The 21,826-nt window shown below is 43.4% G+C and overlaps 1 protein-coding gene across 5 annotated transcripts in view; it reads left to right on the forward strand.

Annotated features, from left to right (window-relative positions):
- The first annotated feature begins 3,016 nt into the window (after window positions 1-3,016).
- The window catches only part of LOC109882674 (ubiquitin-protein ligase E3A), a 36,108-nt gene continuing 17,298 nt past the window's right edge, over window positions 3,017-21,826 (forward strand). Inside the window, exons 1-9 of one of the 5 annotated variants that reach the window (XM_031838152.1) lie at window positions 3,017-3,267; window positions 4,113-4,156; window positions 8,476-8,783; window positions 9,055-9,764; window positions 10,048-10,125; window positions 15,533-15,688; window positions 15,778-16,104; window positions 20,643-20,787; window positions 21,184-21,389. In XM_031838152.1, the coding sequence (XP_031694012.1) occupies window positions 4,155-4,156; window positions 8,476-8,783; window positions 9,055-9,764; window positions 10,048-10,125; window positions 15,533-15,688; window positions 15,778-16,104; window positions 20,643-20,787; window positions 21,184-21,389 (1,932 nt within the window). In that variant the 5' untranslated portion in view covers window positions 3,017-3,267; window positions 4,113-4,154. Of the gene's footprint in view, window positions 3,268-3,299; window positions 3,966-4,112; window positions 4,168-8,475; window positions 8,784-9,054; window positions 9,765-10,047; window positions 10,126-15,532; window positions 15,689-15,777; window positions 16,105-20,642; window positions 20,788-21,183; window positions 21,390-21,826 lie in introns of those variants that run through there. The other 4 variants (XM_031838155.1, XM_031838154.1, XM_031838151.1 and 1 more) reach the window with 4 other exon arrangements.

Raw genomic sequence — 21,826 nt, forward strand, 5'->3', positions numbered from 1 at the left:
TGCCAAAGGGGGAGGAGTTGCAGTCTACTGCAGAGATAGCCTGCAAAGTAGTGTCATACTTTCCAGGTCCATACCCAAACAGTTCGAACTACTAATTTAAAAAATTACTCTCTCCAGAAATAAGTCTCTCACTGTTGCCGCCTGCTACCGAACCCCCTCAGCTCCCAGCTGTGCCCTGGACACCATTTGTGAATTGATCGCCCCCCATCTAGCTTCAGAGTTTGTTCTGTTAGGTGACCTAAACTGGGATATGCTTAACACCCCTGCAGTCCTACAATCTAAGCAAGATGCCCTCAATCTCACACAAATCATCAAGGAACCCACCAGGTACAACCCTAAATCTGTAAAGAAGGGCACCCTCATAGACGTCATCCTGACCAACTGGCCCTCCAAATACACCTCTGCTGTCTTCAACCAGGATCTCAGCGATCACTGCCTCATTGCCTGCATCCGTAATGGGTCCACGGTCAAACAACCACCCCTCATCACTGTCAAACGCTCCCTAAAACACTTCTGCGAGCAGGCCTTTCTAAACGACCTGGCCCGGGTATCCTGGAAGGATATTGACCTCATCCCGTCAGTTGAGGATGCCTGGTCATTCTTTAAAAGTAACTTCCTCACCATTTTAGATAAGCATGCTCCGTTAAAAAAATGCAGAACTAAGAACAGATATAGCCCTTGGTTCACTCCAGACCTGACTGCCCTCGACCAGCACAAAAACATCCTGTGGCGGACTGCAATAGCATCGAATAGTCCCCGCGATATGCAACTGTTCAGGGAAGTCAGGAACCAATACACGCAGTCAGTCAGGAAAGCCAAGGCCAGGTTCTTCAGGCAGAAATTTGAATAGAAAACTAACTCCAAAAAGTTCTGGGACACTGTAAAGTCCATGGAGAACAAGAGCACCTCCTCCCAGCTGCCCACTGCACTGAGGCTAGGTAACACGGTCACCACCGATAAATCCATGATTATCGAAAACTTCAACAAGCATTTCTCAACAGCTGGCCATGCCTTCCTCCTGGCTATTCCAACCTAGGTCAACAGCTCCCCCCCCCCCCCCCCCCGCAGCTACTCGCCCAAAAACCTGGACCCGTACAAATCAGCTGGGCTTGACACCCTGGACCCAAACTGTTACAGACCTATATCCATCCTGCCCTGCCTATCTAAGGTCTTCGAAAGCCAAGTCAACAAACAGGTCACTGACCATCTCGAATCCCACCGTACCTTCTCCGCGGTGCAATCTGGTTTCCGAGCCGGTCACGGGTGCACCTCAGCCACGCTCAAGGTACTAAACGATATCATAACCGCCATCGATAAAAGACAGTACTGTGCAGCCGTCTTCATCGACCTGGCCAAGGCTTTCGACTCTGCCAATCACCATATTCTTATCGGCAGACTCAGTAGCCTCGGTTTGTCTTATGACTTCCTTGCCTGGTTCACCAACTACTTTGCAGACAGAGTTCAGTGTGTCAAATCGGAGGGCATGTTGTCCGGTCCTCTGGCAGTCTCTATGGGGGTGCCACAGGGTTCAATTCTCGGGCCGACTCTTTTCTCTGTATATATCAATGATGTTGCTATTGCTGCGGGCGATTCCCTGATCCACCTCTACGCAGACGACACAATTCTGTATACTTCCGGCCCTTCCTTGGACACTGTGCTATCTAACCTCCAAACGAGCTTCAACGCCATAAAACACTCCTTCCGTGGCCTCCAACTGCTCTTAAACGCTAGTAAAACCAAATGCATGCTTTTCAACCGTTCGCTGCCTGCACCCGCACGCCCGACTAGCATCACCACCCTGGATGGTTCCGACCTAGAATATGTGGACATCTATAAGTACCTAGGTGTCTGGCTAGACTGTAAACTCTCCTTCCAGACTGATATCAAACATCTCCAATCTAAAATCAAATCTAGAGTCGGCTTTCTATTCCGCAACAAAGCCTCCTTCACTCACGCCGCCAAACTTACCCTAGTAAAACTGACTATCCTACCGGTCCTCGACTTCGGCGATGTCATCTACAAAATAGCTTCCAACACTCTACTCAGCAAACTGGATGCAGTTTATCACAGTGCCATCCGTTTTGTTACTAAAGCACCTTATACCACCCACCACTGCGACCTGTATGCTCTAGTCGGCTGGCCCTCGCTACATATTTGTCGCCAGACCCACTGGCTCCAGGTCATCTACAAGTCCATGCTAGGTAACGCTCCGCCTTATTTCAGTTCACTGGTCACGATGGCAACACCCACCCATAGCACGCGCTCCAGCAGGTGTATCTCACTGATCATCCCTAAACCAACACCTCATTTGGCCGCCTTTCGTTCCAGTTCTCTGCTGCCTGTGACTGGAACAAATTGCAAAAATCGCTGAAGTTGGAGACTTTTATCTCCCTCACCAACTTCAAACATCTGCTATCTGAGCAGCTAACCGATCGCTGCAGCTGTACATAGTCTATCGGTAAATAGCCCACCCAATTTACCTACCTCATCCCCATACTGTCTATATTTATTTACTTTTCTGCTCTTTTGCACACCAGTATCTCTACCTGTACATGACCATCTGATCATTTATCACTCCAGTGTTAATCTGCAAAATGTTAATTATTCGCCTACCTCCTTATGCCTTTTTCACACAATGTATATAGACTCTCTTTTTTTTTGACTGTGTAATTGACTTGTTTATTGTTTACTCCATGTATAACTCTGTGTTGTTGTCTGTTCACACTGCTTTGCTTTATCTTGGCCAGTTGTAAATGAGAACTTGTTCTCAACTAGCCTACCTGGTTAAATAAAGGTGAAATAAAATAAATAAAATAAATATCATTCTTCTAAAATTGTCTGGCTAGCTAACAAACACAAAGGTAAAATTCATTGTTATCACAAATATTTTATCACAGCACTGGCAAATTAATGGTTGACCAACTCCCTGACCAAAATGGTTTACAACAGTCATAACAAGGTTCATGACCCTTCTAGTATTCTAATTCCAAATGTTCTGTTTGGGGATGACCATGCGCTGCATGCCGGGATACATCTCCGTGTTGACACAAAATGGTCGAGTATATTTTGTGACCTGGGAGTTTAGCAGGCCTAAAAACCAAACTTGTATCGTATTATTTGGCACGCAGAACATCCATTGGAATAGTATATAGTAAGTGCCGAATATAGTGTTCTAGGAAGGACACGTGAGAGCAAGACTGTCGAAGGAAAGCTGATTTGGCCACAGACAGAAAGTCCGCCCCTGAATGACTCGGCTACCGCTCACAGGTCGGTAGTATACAAAATCTATCTAACGCTAGCTAGCTAACACCGGGGATACTATTGGACTGCAATTTACTGTCCGAGGTGATTCCGTAAACAGCGTGAAAAACATCTCCAAAATATTCATACACGTTTGCAGTGATTTGACTGTTTCCTTATTTGTTTAACTCCGTATCCACCCTCCAGTTGTTGACATGTCCAGTTTGACATAATATGGGTTTCACTTCGATTGAACTAGAATCATCTAGCTTCTTCTCAACTCGCTGCTGCTGTGGTGACAGTTCAGGGGCCCGTTTGATGTGAACTAACGTCCGACTAGCTTGTGTTTGTCAACAATGTCGCAACATTGTAATCATTACGCCGATACTGTCGCAACATTGTAATCATTACGCCGATACCGTTGCAAAGCATTTTGGCAACAGAAACCGTTTAGTCTAAATGGGAAACGCGAACGAGAGTTTCCATTGGACAAATTCCCCAGTAGGTCCCTCCCCGTGTCGTTCCGTTAGCTTCCGTTTGGTTCTTAAACGGTAAACCGTTTCTGTAATGAATACACCCCAACCTAAATAAAGTAATGTTGCAACAATTGTAATGAGTTTGTTGACATCCGGGTGCTGTAGAATATTATCTTCCATGTAAGCACGAACCATATTCTGAATGACGAAGCAAGACTTACTATGTCGAAGGAAGCAAATGAATATGAGGTAGTTGAACTGTATACCTGTTTAATGTCTGTCTTTTTCATGACTTATTATTCCTGACTTCTTACGGACGTTTATTTTGGAAAGCCTAATATAAAGATGATCCTCAAAGGTTAGTTCTCTAACTTCCTCCCATCTCGTCCGTTTCAGAGTCCAGTTACCTACATCACAGAGCACACTAAACCAAGCCGAATGTAAGTGGCAGGTACAGGCATGTTACTACTACTAATGCCCCAGATTCCCATGAGACACCTCATTTGGCACACCGTTTTTTTTAAACAATTGTTCTGCAATTCCTATTTGGACTGAACATGTATTGATATGTAAGGATAGATATTATCATTCTGATATGTAAGGATAGATATTATCATTCTGATATGTAAGGGTAGATATTATCATTCTGATATGTAAGGGTAGATATTATCATTCTGATATGTAAGGGTAGATATTATCATTCTGATATGTAAGGGTAGATATTATCATTCTGATATGTAAGGGTAGATATTATCATTCTGATTTGTAAGGGTAGATATTATCATTCTGATATGTAAGGGTAGATATTATCATTCTGATATGTAAGGGTAGATATTATCATTCTGATATGTAAGGGTAGATAATATCATTCTGATATGACACTGTGGTGTAAGGATAGATATTATCATTCTGATATGTAAGGATAGATATTATCATTCTGATATGACACTGTGGTGTAAGGATAGATAATATCATGCTGATATGTAAGGATAGATATTATCATTCTGATATGACACTGTGGTGTAAGGATAGATATTATCATTCTGATATGTAAGGATAGATATTATCATTCTGATATGTAAGGATAGATGTTATCATTCTGATATGACACTGTGGTGTAAGGATAGATATTATCATTCTGATAAGACACTGTGGTGTAAGGATAGATATTATCATTCTGATATGTAAGGATAGATATTATCATTCTGATATGTAAGGATAGATATTATCATTCTGATATGTAAGGATAGATATTATCATTCTGATATGTAAGGATAGATATTATCATTCTGATATGTACGGATAGATATTATCATTCTGATATGTACGGATAGATATTATCATTCTGATATGTAAGGATAGATATTATCATTCTGATATGACACTGTGGTGTAAGGATAGATATTATCATTCTGATATGTCATTGTGATGTAAGGATAGATATTATCATTCTGATATGTAAGGATAGATATTATCATTCTGATATGTGAGGATAGATATTATCATTCTGATATGTAAGGATAGATATTATTATTCTGATATGTAAGGATAGATATTATCATTCTGATATGTAAGGATAGATATTATCATTCTGATATGTAAGGATAGATAATATCATTCTGATATGACACTGTGGTGTAAGGATAGATATTATCATTCTGATATGTAAGGATAGATATTATCATTCTGATATGACACTGTGGTGTAAGGATAGATATTATCATTCTGATAAGACACTGTGGTGTAAGGATAGATATTATCATTCTGATATGTAAGGATAGATATTATCATTCTGATATGTAAGGATAGATAATATCATTCTGATATGTAAGGATAGATAATATCATTCTGATATGTAAGGATAGATATTATCATTCTGATATGTACGGATAGATATTATCATTCTGATATGTACGGATAGATATTATCATTCTGATATGTACGGATAGATATTATCATTCTGATATGTAAGGATAGATATTATCATTCTGATATGTAAGGATAGATATTATCATTCTGATATGTAAGGATAGATAATATCATTCTGATAAGACACTGTGGTGTAAGGATAGATATTATCATTCTGATATGTAAGGATAGATATTATCATTCTGATATGTAAGGATAGATAATATCATTCTGATATGTAAGGATAGATATTATCATTCTGATATGTACGGATAGATATTATCATTCTGATATGTACGGATAGATATTATCATTCTGATATGTACGGATAGATATTATCATTCTGATATGTACGGATAGATATTATCATTCTGATATGTAAGGATAGATATTATCATTCTGATATGTAAGGATAGATATTATCATTCTGATATGTAAGGATAGATATTATCATTCTGATATGTAAGGATAGATATTATCATTCTGATATGTAAGGATAGATAATATCATTCTGATATGACACTGTGATGTAAGGATAGATATTATCATTCTGATATGTAAGGATAGATAATATCATTCTGATATGACACTGTGGTGTAAGGATAGATATTATCATTCTGGTATGTAGGGATAGATATTATCATTCTGATATGACACTGGTGTAAGGATAGATATTATCATTCTGATATGACATTGTGATGTAAGGATAGATATTATCATTCTGATATGTAAGGATAGATATTATCATTCTGATATGACACTGTGGTGTAAGGATAGATATTATCATTCTGATATGTAAGGGTAGATATTATCATTCTGATATGTAAGGATAGATATTATCATTCTGATATGTAAGGATAGATAATATCATTCTGATATGACATTGTGATGTAAGGATAGATATTATTATTCTGATATGTACGGATAGATATTATCATTCTGATATGTGAGGATAGATATTATCATTCTGATATGTAAGGATAGATATTATCATTCTGATATGTAAGGATAGATATTATCATTCTGATATGTAAGGATAGATAATATCATTCTGATATGACACTGTGGTGTAAGGATAGATATTATCATTCTGGTATGTAGGGATAGATATTATCATTCTGATATGACACTGGTGTAAGGATAGATATTATCATTCTGATATGACATTGTGATGTAAGGATAGATATTATCATTCTGATATGTAAGGATAGATATTATCATTCTGATATGACACTGTGGTGTAAGGATAGATATTATCATTCTGATATGTAAGGGTAGATATTATCATTCTGATATGTAAGGATAGATATTATCATTCTGATATGTAAGGATAGATAATATCATTCTGATATGACATTGTGATGTAAGGATGGATATTATCATTCTGATATGTACGGATAGATATTATCATTCTGATATGACACTGTGGTGTAAGGATAGATATTATCATTCTGATATGACACTGTGGTGTAAGGATAGATATTATCATTCTGATATGACACTGTGATGTAAGGATAGATATTATCATTCTGATATGTACGGATAGATATTATCATTCTGATATGACACTGTGGTGTAAGGATAGATATTATCATTCTGATATGACACTGTGGTGTAAGGATAGATATTATCATTCTGATAAGACACTGGTGTAAGGATAGATATTATCATTCTGATATGTAAGGATAGATATTATCATTCTGATATGTAAGGATAGATATCATTCTGATATGACACTGTGGTGTAAGGATAGATATTATCATTCTGATATGTAGGGATAGATATTATCATTCTGATATGACACTGGTGTAAGGATAGATATTATCATTCTGATATGACACTGGTGTAAGGATAGATATCATTCTGATATGACACTGTGGTGTAAGGATAGATATTATCATTCTGATATGACATTGTGGTGTAAGGATAGATATTATCATTCTGATAAGACACTGTGGTGTAAGGATAGATATTATCATTCTGATATGTAAGGATAGATATTATCATTCTGATATGTAAGGGTAGATATTATCATTCTGATATGTAAGGATAGATATTATCATTCTGATATGTAAGGATAGATAATATCATTCTGATATGACACTGTGGTGTAAGGATAGATATTATCATTCTGATAAGACACTGTGGTGTAAGGATAGATATTATCATTCTGATATGTAAGGATAGATATTATCATTCTGATATGTAAGGATAGATAATATCATTCTGATATGACACTGTGGTGTAAGGATGGATATTATCATTCTGGTATGTAAGGATAGATATTATCATTCTGGTATGTAAGGATAGATATGATCATTCTGATATGTAAGGATAGATATTATCATTCTGATATGTAGGGATAGATATTATCATTCTGATATGTAAGGATAGATATTATCATTCTATGTAAGGATAGATATTATCATTCTGATATGTAAGGATAGATATTATCATTCTGATATGTAAGGATAGATATTATCATTCTGATATGTACGGATAGATATTATTATTCTGATATGTAAGGATAGATATTATCATTCTGATATGACATTGTGATGTAAGGATAGATATTATCATTAGATAATATGGATCCATTTGCAACATTGGAGCCAAATCATAGGCCTGCTACATTTTCCTCCAAATGCATGCAATGCTGTGATTAACTTACGATTAGTACATATAGCATAACTGTTGCATCGCTAGTTTATTCTGTTTGGATTGTTCTTGTGCTTTTTAAATAACATTGTATCTTCTATGTGTGATTTGTTAGTCATGTGATGAGCAAGCTTCCTTTTCAATGGTCATCGTACTAAAACCTTGTCACTTCCTGTTTGAATGTCCTGTACAGGAAGAGAGCGGCTGCAAAGCATCTAATTGAGCGCTACTTTTGCCAGTTAACAGAGGGCTGTGGAAATGGGGCCTGCACGAATGAGTTGTGTGCTTCGTGTCTTGGTTTTCAACCGCTGGATCACAACGCGGCGGCCATCAGAGCCCTGGAGCTCTATAAAATGAATGCCAAACTGTGTGGTCGTCACTCTGCTGCCTTCCCTGACAACAGCAGTGCCAAAGAAACCCACCCTACCTTATTGGGCGATCGTCACGGGAAGATGCCAGACCACGAAGACAACCTGTTTCCTCCTAGGGAAGACTTCAGAGGTAAACACAATACTTTTCACAGTCCCAAAATGGCACCCTGTATAGTGCACTGCCCTGTGTGACCTTTTTTCTCGAGAGAATCAAATGGTTGCCCATGCATTCATTTTTAGAGAGAATCAAATGGTTGCCCATGCATTCATTTTAGAGAGAATCAAATGGTTGCCCATGCATTCATTTTAGAGAGAATCAAATGGTTGTTCATGCATTCATTTTAGAGAGAATCAAATGGCTGCCCATGCATTCATTTTCCCTGTGATCTCTCTGTGTCCAGAGGTGCATTACCTGACCGAGGAGAAGGTGTATGAGATCCTGAGTATCTGTGAGGGGAAGAAGGACTACTCTCCTCTGATCCGAGTCATCGGGAGGATCTTCTCCAACGCTGACGGGTTGGTGCAGAGCTTCAGGAAAGACAAGGAGCAGCACCCCAACACCAAGGAGCAGCACCCCAACACCAAGGAGCAGCACCCCAACACCAAGGAGCAGCGTAAGACCCACCAGGCCAACGATGAGGACAAGGATGAGGACGACAAGGAGAGAACCACCGCCATGGAGCAGGAATCAGAGGCCTCGGCGTCCATGGAGGGAGCGACGGGATCGACGGAGAACAGACTGGGTCCTGTGGAGGTCTCAGTGGACATAGAAGCTGTGAGGAGAGTGTACGACAGACTCCTCTCCAACGAGAAGATGGAATCGGCCTTCCTCAACGCCCTGGTCTACCTAACTCCCAACGTAGAGCTGGATCTAACCTATCTAGACGTGTACGACACCAACCCAGACTACCTAAACATCTTCATCATCGTGATGGAGAACAGCAGCCTCCACAGCCCAGAGTACCTGGAGATGGCCATGCCTCTGTTCTGTAAGTGCATGAGTAAACTCCCTCTGCCTGCCCTGGCCAAGCTGACGCGCCTGTGGTCTCAGTACAGTGTAGAGCACATCAGACGTATGATGGAGACCTTTCAGCAGCTCATCACCTACACGGTAACGTTACATTCTTTATCTGATTTTAAGCGGGTTTTTTTCATTCATGCTCACAGTCAACAAGACTGAATTATACAGAATGCACAGTTACATGCTCAATATTCTCTATTCATTTTGTCATATTCTACCTACCTAGAGTTTCATTCCTCTGTAATGAATAGTGCTAACTCAATCTAAACCAGAAGTGATTTGTCACATGCACAGGATAGAGCAGGTGTAAACAGTACAGTGAAATGCTTAGCTGTTATACACATGTTTAAATGTATTATTCTCATTTATTAAGGTAATCAGCAACGAGTACGACAGCGACAGTCTGGTCAACGATGATGAGTGTGTGGTGGCTGCAGCCAAGTGTCTGAAGGTACTGTTCTGATTTGAAACTGCCTTGGTCAATCTGATCTGACGGACATGCTCGTTCCATACAAACTATTAGCAATACCTGGGAGTAGAACCAAGGTCCATTAGCAATACCTAGGAGTAGAACCAAGGTCCATTAGCAATACCTAGGAGTAGAACCAGGGTCCATTAGCAATACCTGGGAGTAGAACCAGGGTCCATTAGCAATACCTGGGAGTAGAACCAAGGTCCATTAGCAATACCTGGGAGTAGAACCAAGGTCCATTAGCAATACCTAGGAGTAGAACCAAGGTCCATTAGCAATACCTAGGAGTAGAACCAAGGTCCATTAGCAATACCTAGGAGTAGAACCAAGGTCCATTAGCAATACCTGGGAGTAGAACCAAGGTCCATTAGCAATACCTGGGAGTAGAACCAAGGTCCATTAGCAATACCTGGGAGTAGAACCAAGGTCCATTAGCAATACCTGGGAGTAGAACCAAGGTCCATTAGCAATACCTGGGAGTAGAACCAAGGTCCATTAGCAATACCTGGGAGTAGAACCAAGGTCTATTAGCAATACCTAGGAGTAGAACCAAGGCTGGGAGCAGAACACTCTTGCCCCACAGCTATGGAACGACTTGCCCTGTCAGGTAAGAGGTACAGGTACACCCACATGTTCTCACTGCTACCGCGCACATCAATGACATCACAACCACACCCTCCTCATCCTTCATCCCCTGGATCTTTCCCATGCTTGCACACCGTATGTAGTACTACTCTATGCCATATGGCTCATTGACCGTTCTATTCTCATCCAATATTTAAATTAAAATATACACTTATATACACTATACTACTGTTGTAGTTTTTTTTCTTTTTCCTTTATTTAACCAGGCAAGTCAGTTAAGAACACATTCTTATTTACAATGGCGGCCTAGGAACAGTGGGTTAACTGCCTTGTTCAGGGGAACAGTGGGTTAACTGCCTTGTTCAGGGGAACAGTGGGTTAACTGCCTTGTTCAGGGGAACAGTGGGTTAACTGCCTTGTTCAGGGGAACAGTGGGTTAACTGCCTTGTTCAGGGGAACTGTGGGTTAACTGCCTTGTTCAGGGGAACTGTGGGTTAACTGCCTTGTTCAGGGGAACAGTGGGTTAACTGCCTTGTTCAGGGGAACAGTGGGTTAACTGCCTTGTTCAGGGGAACAGTGGGTTAACTGCCTTGTTCAGGGGAACAGTGGGTTAACTGCCTTGTTCAGGGGAACAGTGGGTTAACTGCCTTGTTCAGGGGAACAGTGGGTTAACTGCCTTGTTCAGGGGAACAGTGGGTTAACTGCCTTGTTCAGGGGAACAGTGGGTTAACTGCCTTGTTCAGGGGAACAGTGGGTTAACTGCCTTGTTCAGGGGAACAGTGGGTTAACTGCCTTGTTCAGGGGAACAGTGGGTTAACTGCCTTGTTCAGGGGAACAGTGGGTTAACTGCCTTGTTCAGGGGAACAGTGGGTTAACTGCCTTGTTCAGGGGAACAGTGGGTTAACTGCCTTGTTCAGGGGAACAGTGGGTTAACTGCCTTGTTCAGGGGAACAGTGGGTTAACTGCCTTGTTCAGGGGAACAGTGGGTTAACTGCCTTGTTCAGGGGAACAGTGGGTTAACTGCCTTGTTCAGGGACAGAACGACAGATTTGAAAGGTAACCTTGTCAGCTCGGGGTTTGATCTTGCAACCTTTCGGTTACTAGCCCAACGCTCTAACCACTAGGCTACGCTGCCGCCTCTACACTCTAACCACTAGCTTACCTGCCTCTAACCACTAGGCTACCTGCCTCTAACAACTAGGCAACCTGCCTCTAACCACTAGGCTACCTGCCTCTAACCACTAGGCTACCTGCCTCTAACCACTAGGCTACCTGTCTCTAACTACTAGGCTACCTGCCTCTAACCACTAGGCTACCTTTCTCTAACCACTAGGCTACCTTTCTCTAACCACTAGGCTACCTTTCTCTAACCACTAGGCTACCTTTCTCTAACCACTAGGCTACCTGCCTCTAACCACTAGGCTACCTGCCTCTAACCACTAGGCTACCTGCCTCTAACCACTAGACTACCTGCCTCTAACCACTAGACTACCTGCCTCTAACCACTAGGCTACGCTGCCGCCTCTACACTCTAACCACTAGGCTACGCTGCCGCCTCTACACTCTAACCACTAGGCTACCTGCTGCCTCTACACTCTAACCACTAGGCTACCTGCCTCCTCTACACTCTAACCACTAGCTTACCTGCCTCTAACCACTAGGCTACCTGCCTCTAACCACTAGGCTACCTGCCTCTAACAACTAGGCTACCTGCTGCCTCTACACTCTAACCACTAGGCTACCTTTCTCTAACCACTAGGCTACCTTTCTCTAACCACTAGGCTACCTGCCTCTAACCACTAGGCTACCTGCCTCTAACCACTAGGCTACCTGCCTCTAACCACTAGGCTACCTGCCACCTCTACACTCTAACCACTAGGCTACCTGCTGCCTCTACACTCTAACCACTAGGCTACCTGCTGCCTCTACACTCTAACCACTAGGCTACGCTGCCGCCTCTACACTCTAACCACTAGGCTACCTGCCTCCTCTACACTCTAACCACTAGCTTACCTGCCTCTAACCACTAGGCTACCTGCCTCTAACCACTAGGCTACCTGCCTCTAACAACTAGGCAACCTGCCTCTAACCACTAGGCTACCTGCCTCTAACCACTAGGCTACCTGCCTCTAACCACTAGGCTACCTGCTTCCTCTACACTCTAACCACTAGGCTACCTGCTGCCTCTACACTCTAACCACTAGGCTAGGCTGCCGCCTCTACACTCTAACCACTAGGCTACGCTGCCGCCTCTACACTCTAACCACTAGGCTACCTGCCTCCTCTACACTCTAACCACTAGGGTACGCTGCTGCCTCTACACTCTAACCACTAGGCTACCCTGCCGCCTCTACACTCTAACCACTAGGCTACCTGCCACCTCTACACTCTAACCACTAGGCTACCTGCTGCCTCTACACTCTAACCACTAGGCTACCTGCTGCCTCTACACTCTAACCACTAGGCTACGCTGCCGCCTCTACACTCTAACCACTAGGCTACCTGCCTCCTCTACACTCTAACCACTAGGGTACGCTGCTGCCTCTACACTCTAACCACTAGGCTACCTGCCTCCTCTACACTCTAACCACTAGCTTACCTGCCTCTAACCACTAGGCTACCTGCCTCTAACCACTAGGCTACCTGCCTCTAACAACTAGGCAACCTGCCTCTAACCACTAGGCTACCTGCCTCTAACCACTAGGCTACCTGCCTCTAACCACTAGGCTACCTGCTTCCTCTACACTCTAACCACTAGGCTACCTGCTGCCTCTGCACTCTAACCACTAGGCTACGCTGCCGCCTCTACACTCTAACCACTAGGCTACGCTGCCGCCTCTACACTCTAACCACTAGGCTACCTGCCTCCTCTACACTCTAACCACTAGGGTACGCTGCTGCCTCTACACTCTAACCACTAGGCTACCCTGCCGCCTCTACACTCTAACCACTAGGCTACCTGCCACCTCTACACTCTAACCACTAGGCTACCTGCCTCCTCCACACTCTAACCACTAGGCTACCTGCTGCCTCTACACTCTAACCACTAGGCTACCTGCCTCCTCTACACTCTAACCACTAGGCTACCTGCCGCCTCTACACTCTAACCACTAGGCTACCTGCCTCCTCTACACTCTAACCACTAGGCTACCTGCCTCCTCTACACTCGAACCACTAGGCTACCTGCCTCCTCTACACTCTAACCACTAGGCTACCCTGCTGCCTCTACACTCTAACCACTAGGCTACCCTGCCGCCTCTACACTCTAACCACTAGGCTACCTGCCACCTCTACACTCTAACCACTAGGCTACCTGCCTCCTCTACACTCTAACCACTAGGCTACCTGCTGCCTCTACACTCTAACCACTAGGCTACCTGCCTCCTCTACACTCTAACCACTAGACTACCTGCCGCCTCTACACTCTAACCACTAGGCTACCTGCCTCCTCTACACTCTAACCACTAGGCTACCCTGCTGCCTCTACACTCTAACCACTAGGCTACCTGCCTCCTCTACACTCTAACCACTAGACTACCTGCCGCCTCTACACTCTAACCACTAGGCTACCTGCCTCCTCTACACTCTAACCACTAGGCTACCCTGCTGCCTCTACACTCTAACCACTAGGCTACCCTGCCGCCTCTACACTCTAACCACTAGGCTACCCTGCCCCCTCTACACTCTAACCAGTAGGCTACCCTGCCCCCTCTACACTCTAACCACTAGGGTACGCTGCCACCTCTACACTCTAACCACTAGGCTACCCTGCCGCCTCTACACTCTAACCACTAGGCTACCTGCCTCCTCTACTCTCTAACCACTAGGCTACCTGCCTCCTCTACACTCTAACCACTAGGCTACCCTGCTGCCTCTACACTCTAACCACTAGGCTACCCTGCCGCCTCTACACTCTAACCACTAGGCTACCCTGCCCCCTCTACACTCTAACCAGTAGGCTACCCTGCCCCCTCTACACTCTAACCACTAGGGTACGCTGCCACCTCTACACTCTAACCACTAGGCTACCCTGCCGCCTCTACACTCTAACCACTAGGCTACCTGCCTCCTCTACTCTCTAACCACTAGGCTACCTGCCTCCTCTACACTCTAACCACTAGGCTACCTGCCACCTCTACACTCTAACCACTAGGCTACCTGCCTCCTCTACTCTCTAACCACTAGGCTACCCTGCCACCTCTACACTCTAACCACTAGGCTACCCTGCCGCCTCTACACTCTAACCACTAGGCTACCTGCCACCTCTACACTCTAACCACTAGGCTACCTGCCACCTCTACACTCTAACCACTAGGCTACCTGCCACCTCTACACTCTAACCACTAGGCTACCTGCCTCCTCTACACTCTAACCACTAGGCTACCTGCCACCTCTACACTCTAACCACTAGACTACCTGCCACCTCTACACTCTAACCACTAAGCTACCTGCTGCCTCTACACTCTAACCACTAAGCTACCTGCCACCTCTACACTCTAACCACTAAGCTACCTGCCACCTCTACACTCTAACCACTAAGCTACCTGCCACCTCTACACTCTAACCACTAGGCTACCTGCCTCCTCTACACTCTAACCACTAGGCTACCTGCTGCATGCGTAGTGATGGAGGATCATTTGCTTTCCAGTTTTTTTCAAAATCATTGACGAGAAAAGTATGAGCCACCCGATTGGGTATCTGTCTTGAAAAATAAAAAAAATCTTGTTTTACTGTAAAGCGTTTTGCATTAAAAAATAAATAAATTCAATGCATGTTAAATAAAGCTTGATTGTTTTTGAAGCTGGTGTTCTATGCCAACGTCCTGGGAGGAGACCTGGATACGGGTCACAATGAGGAGGAGGAGCCTGCATCAGAGTCCAGCGAGCTCACCCTGCAGGAGCTCCTGGGGGAGGAGAGGAGTAACAAGAAGGGGCCCCGGGTCGACCCTTTGGAGAAGGTGAGACGACCTCAATGGAAATATATTGTTCTGGTTTCTGTGTTATCCACAATGATTTAAATACAATATATTTCAATTGAATTGAAAAGGAGCTGGGCGTCAGGACCCTGGACTGCAGACGACCCCTCATCCCCTTCGAGGAGTTTGTCAACGAGCCGTTGAACGATGTTCTAGAGATGGACAAGGACTTCACCTTCTTCAAGGTGGACTCGGAGAGTAAGTTCTCCTTCCAGAGCTGTCCCTTCATCCTCAATGCCTGCACCAAGAGCCTGGGACTGTACTACGACAACCGCATCAGCATGTACAGCGAGAGGAGGATCACAGCGCTCTACAGCCTGGTACAAGGACAGCAGCTCAACCCATACCTCAGGCTCAAAGTACGACGAGACCACATCATCGACGACGCCCTCGTCAGGGTGAGTCACAAACAACACACACACAGACACACACACACACACAGACACTTGTTGGTGTAATGTTGAAGGGGAACTGCACCTGCTGATTTGGCCTTGTTTTTTGGGGGGGGGGTTAATTATTAATTTCTTAATAATTTCCTTATTAAGAAATGCTGGCGGCCATGACGGAAGCCAAACGCAAGTTGGCTTGGGGGTGTGGTTTGATGTGAGTGTGTCCTTGCCACCACCAAGACACACCCCATCTGTCAGAACCTTGTCCACAGCGGTTTCCTCTCCACTCAGTCACAACAAACCTCCTGCAGGTTGAGTTCAGTAACTACAGGCAGTCTGTCAGAGTAAAACCATAGAAGAAGTGTCAGTATCAAGCCTGTCTGTCAGAGTAAAACCATAGAAGAAGTGTCAGTATCAAGCCTGTCTGTCAGAGTAAAACCATAGAAGAAGAGTCAGTATCAAGCCTGTCTGTCAGAGTAAAACCATAGAAGAAGTGTCAGTATCAAGCCTGTCTGTCAGAGTAAAACCATAGAAGAAGTGTCAGTATCAAGCCTGTCTGTCAGAGTAAAACCATAGAAGAAGTGTCAGTATCAAGCCTGTCTGTCAGAGTAAAACCATAGAAGAAGTGTCAGTATCAAGTCTGTCTGTCAGAGTAAAACCATAGAAGAAGTGTCAGTATCAAGCCTGTCTGTCAGAGTAAAACCATAGAAGAAGTGTCAGTATCAAGCCTGTCTGTCAGAGTAAAACCATAGAAGAAGTGTCAGTATCAAGCCTGTCTGTCAGAGTAAAACCATAGAAGAAGTGTCAGTATCAAGCCTGTCTGTCAGAGTAAAACCATAGAAGAAGTGTCAGTATCAAGCCTGTCTGTCAGAGTAAAACCATAGAAGAAGTGTCAGTATCAAGCCTGTCTGTCAGAGTAAAACCATAGAAGAAATGTCAGTATCAAGCCTGTCTGTCAGAGTAAAACCATAGAAGAAGTGTCAGTATCAAGCCTGTCTGTCAGAGTAAAACCATAGAAGAAGTGTCAGTATCTGTCAGAGTGCCAAGTCTTACATAATACCATAGAAGAAGTGTTCTTCCTGTGTGATGTCCCGTATATAACAGGAGTTCCCTGATCCAGAACTATCCTTTACATAATACCATAGAAGAAGTGTTCTTCCTGTGTGATGTCCCGTATATAACAGGAGTTCCCTGATCCAGAACTCCCTCCTCATATTGTCTGATCCTGGATCAAAATACACAGGGTTTCTCCCTCCCCATATTGACTGATCCTGGTCCAGAATACACAGGGTTTCTCCCTCCTCATATTGACTGATCCTGGTCCAGAATACACAGGGTTTCTCCCTCTTCATATTGACTGATACCTGATCCTGGTCCAGAATACACAGGGTTTCTCCCTCTTCATATTGACTGATACCTGATCCTGGTCCAGAATACACAGGGTTTCTCCCTCCTCATATTGACTGATACCTGATCCTGGTTCAGAATACACAGGGTTTCTCCCTCATATTGACTGATCCTGATCCAGAATACACAGGGTTCCTCCCTCATATTGACTGATCCTGATCCAGAATACACAGGGTTCCTCTCTCATATTGACTGATCCTGGTCCAGAATACACAGGGTTTCTCCCTCCCATATTGACTGATCCTGGTCCAGAATACCCAGGGTTTCTCCCTCCCCATATTGACTGACACCTGATCCTGGTTCAGAATACACAGGGTTTCTCCCTCCCCATATTGGCTGATCCTGGTCCAGAATACACAGGGTTTCTCCCTCCTCATATTGACTGATCCTGGTCCAGAATACACAGTGTTTCTCCCTCCTCATATTGACTGATCCTGGTCCAGAATACACAGGGTTTCTCCCTCCCCATATTGACTGATACCTGATCCTGGTCCAGAATACACAGGGTTTCTCCCTCCCCATATTGACTGATACCCGATCCTGGTCCAGAATACACAGGGTTACTCCCTCCCCATATTGACTGATCCTGGTTCAGAATACACAGGGTTTCTCCCTGGACTATAACAAGATATAATGAGGACTACATGTCTCTCTGCTGATAGGACTATAACAGGATATAATGAGGACTACATGTCTCTCTGCTGATAGGACTATAACAGGATATAATGAGGACTACATGTCTCTCTGCTGATAGGACTATAACAGGATATAATGAGGACTACATGTCTCTCTGCTGATAGGACTATAACAGGATATAATGAGGACTACATGTCTCTCTGCTGATAGGACTATAACAGGATATAATGAGGACTACATGTCTCTCTGCTGATAGGACTATAACAGGATATAATGAGGACTACATGTCTCTCTGCTGATAGGACTATAACAGGATATAATGAGGACTACATGTCTCTGCTGATAGGACTATAACAGGATATAATGAGGACTACATGTCTCTCTGCTGATAGGACTATAACAGGATATAATGAGGACTACATGTCTCTGCTAATAGGACTAAATCAAATCAAATGTTATTTGTCACATACACATGGTTAGCAGATGTTAATGCGAGTGTAGCGAAATGCTTGTGCTTCTAGTTCTGACAATAACAGGATATAATGAGGACGACATGAAATACTGTGCCTTCGTAAACGATTCAGATCCATTGATGTTTTCCACATTTTGTTAGTTTAGAGCCTTATTCTAAATTTGATTAAATCATTATTTCCCCCTGATCAATCTACACACATTACCCCAAAATGACAAAGCAAAACCCGTGTTTTAGACATTTTTGATAATTTATTAAAAATAGAAAACTGATATCACATTTCCATAAATATTCAGACCCTTTACTCAGTACTTTGTTGAAGCACCTTTGGCAGCAATTACATTTAATTATTATAAATTATTATTAACTACAATTATTCTCCCATCCTTCTCTGCAGATCCTCTCAAACTCTGTCAGGTTGGATTGGGCTATTTGCTTCACAGCTATTTTTAAATCAAAATCAAATTTCATTTGTCACATACACATGGTTAGCAGAGTGTAGCGAGTGCAGCGAAATGCTTGTGCTTCTAGATCCGACCATGAAGTAATATCTAACAAGTAATCTAACAATTCCCCAATAACTACCTAATAGACACAAAACTAAAGGGGTGAATGAGAAATGTACATATAAATAAATGGATGAGCCTTATGAAGTGCAACATAGCCAATATCCCACTGTATCTACAATAGGAGCTGAGTTTTAAAAAAACTACAAGATTCAGATTTCCCACTTCCTGGTTGGATTTTTCTCAGGTTTTCACCTGCCATGAGTTCTGTTATACTCACAGACATCATTAAAACAGTTTTAGAAACTTCAGAGTGTTTTCTATCCAATACTACTACTAATATGCATATATTAGCATCTGGGACAGAGTAGCAGACAGTTTACTCTGGGCACCTTATTCATCCAAGCTACTCAGTACTGCCCCCCTGTCACCAAGAAGTTAAGCACGTAGTCCGTAAACATTGCCTCTCCTCAGTTGCAACACTCACTTCTGAGTTCCAAACTGCCTCTGGAATCAACGTCAGCACAAGAACTGTTCAGTGCGAGCTTCATGAAATGGGTTTCCATGGCCAAGCAGCCGCACACAAACCTAAGATCACCATGTGCAAATGCCATGCATCAGCTGGAGTGGTGTAAAGCTAGCCACCATTGGACTCTGGAGCAGTTGAAACGTGTTCTCTGGAGTGATGAATCACTCTTCAGCATATGGCAGTCCAACGGAAGAATCTGGGTTTGGCGGATGCCAGGAGAACGCTACTTGCCCAAATGCATAGTGCCAACTGTAGAGTTTGGTTTGAGGAGGAATAATGGTCTGGGGCTGTTTTTCATCGTCTGGACGCTACTTGCCCAAATGCATAGTGCCAACTGTAGAGTTTGGTGGAGGAGGAATAATGGTCTGGGGCTGTTTTTCATCGTTTGGACGCTACTTGCCCAAATGCATAGTGCCAACTGTAGAGTTTGGTGGAGGAGGAATAATGGTCTGGGGCTGTTTTTCATCATTTGGACTAGGCCTCCCAGTGAAGGGAAATCTTAACACTACAGCATACAATTGCATTCTAGACGATTCTGTGCTTCCAACTTTGTGGCAACAGTTTGGGGAAGGACTGTTCCTGTTTCAGCATGACAATGCCCCTGTGCACAAAGCGAGGTCTTATGCAGAAATTGTTTAAGATCGGTGTGGAAGAACTTGACTGGCCTGTTAAGAACCCTGACCTCAACCCCATCGGACACCTTTGGGATGAATTGGAACGCCGACTGCCAGCCAGGCCTAATCGCCCAATATCAGTGCCCGACCTCGCTAATGCTCTTGTGGCTGAATGGAAGGAAGTCCCCTTAGCAATGTTCCAACATCTAGTGGAAAGCCTTCCCAGAAGAGTGGAGGCTGTTATAACTGTAAAGGGGGGGACCAACTCCATATTAATGCCCATGATTTTGGGATGAGATGTTGGACGAGCAGGTGTTCCACATACATTTGGTCATGTCGTGTATCTTGCTGTTTCTCCTAACCTGCTTTTCTGCATCCTACAGTTGGAGATGATCGCCATGGAGAACCCAGCGGACCTGAGGAAGCAGCTGTTTGTAGAGTTTGAAGGAGAGCAGGGCGTCGACGAGGGAGGAGTGTCTAAAGAGTTTTTCCAGCTTGTCCTCGAGGAGATGTTCAACCCTGATATTGGTAAGATATTCTTCTACTTTAACATTTTTGAAGATTAGGACAAAACATGTTTACGACACGTCTTACTGAGATCACTCAGGCGTTGTATTATTTATTCATCAGCAAACTGTCCAACTGTCCTCATGGTGTTTTGATTTTTTTAGACAGTCACTGTAATATAGATTTTAATGGGTCCCAGGAGAGGAGAGGAGAGGAGAGGAGAGGAGAGGAGAGGAGAGGAGAGGAGAGGAGAGGAGAGGAGAGGAGAGGAGAGGAGAGGAGAGGAGAGGAGAGGGGGAGGAGGACGTTGGATTATTGAGGAGAGAAGGAAGACAGTAGCAAGTGTTACTGAGTGGACAATTTGTGGCTACATAAATAAAAACTAATGAATGAAATGAAATGTGTTCCTTCCTTCAGGCATGTTTACGTACGATGAGTCCACCAAGCTGTTCTGGTACAACCCGTCCTCTCTGGAGAACGAGGCCCAGTTCACCCTGATAGGCATCATCTTGGGCCTGGCCATCTACAACAACTGTATCCTGGATGTTCACTTTCCCATGGTGGTCTACAGGAAACTGATGGGAAAGAAAGGCACCTATCTGGACCTGACAGACTCACACCCGGTACTGGAACATATTTCAATGTGATTTGTAATGTCGTTAATGTAACATGTTTATAAACCTGTTATGATATGATATAGTAAGTAGGCTTGTGTCAGAACGGCCCGTAGGGCAGGAGCTTCTCTCCTGTTTCTGTAGCAGTGGTGGAAATATTGCCCAACTATTTGAGTAAAGGTAAAAAATACATTCATAGAAAATGACTCAAGTAAAAGTCACCCAGTAAAACTTTACTTGAGTAAAATAATTTGGTTTAAACTATACTTAAGTATTAAAAGCAAATAATTTCAAATTCCTTATATTAAGCATACCAGATGGCACTATTTAATTTATTTTATTTTTGGAAAGCCACGGGCACACTCCCAACATTCGGACATAATTTACAAACGAAGCATGTGTGTTTAGTGAGTGCGCCAGATCATAGGGATGACCAGGGATGTTTC

The sequence above is a fragment of the Oncorhynchus kisutch genome, linkage group LG13 (assembly GCF_002021735.2).
Source record: "Oncorhynchus kisutch isolate 150728-3 linkage group LG13, Okis_V2, whole genome shotgun sequence".
Lineage (NCBI taxonomy): Eukaryota > Metazoa > Chordata > Actinopteri > Salmoniformes > Salmonidae > Oncorhynchus > Oncorhynchus kisutch.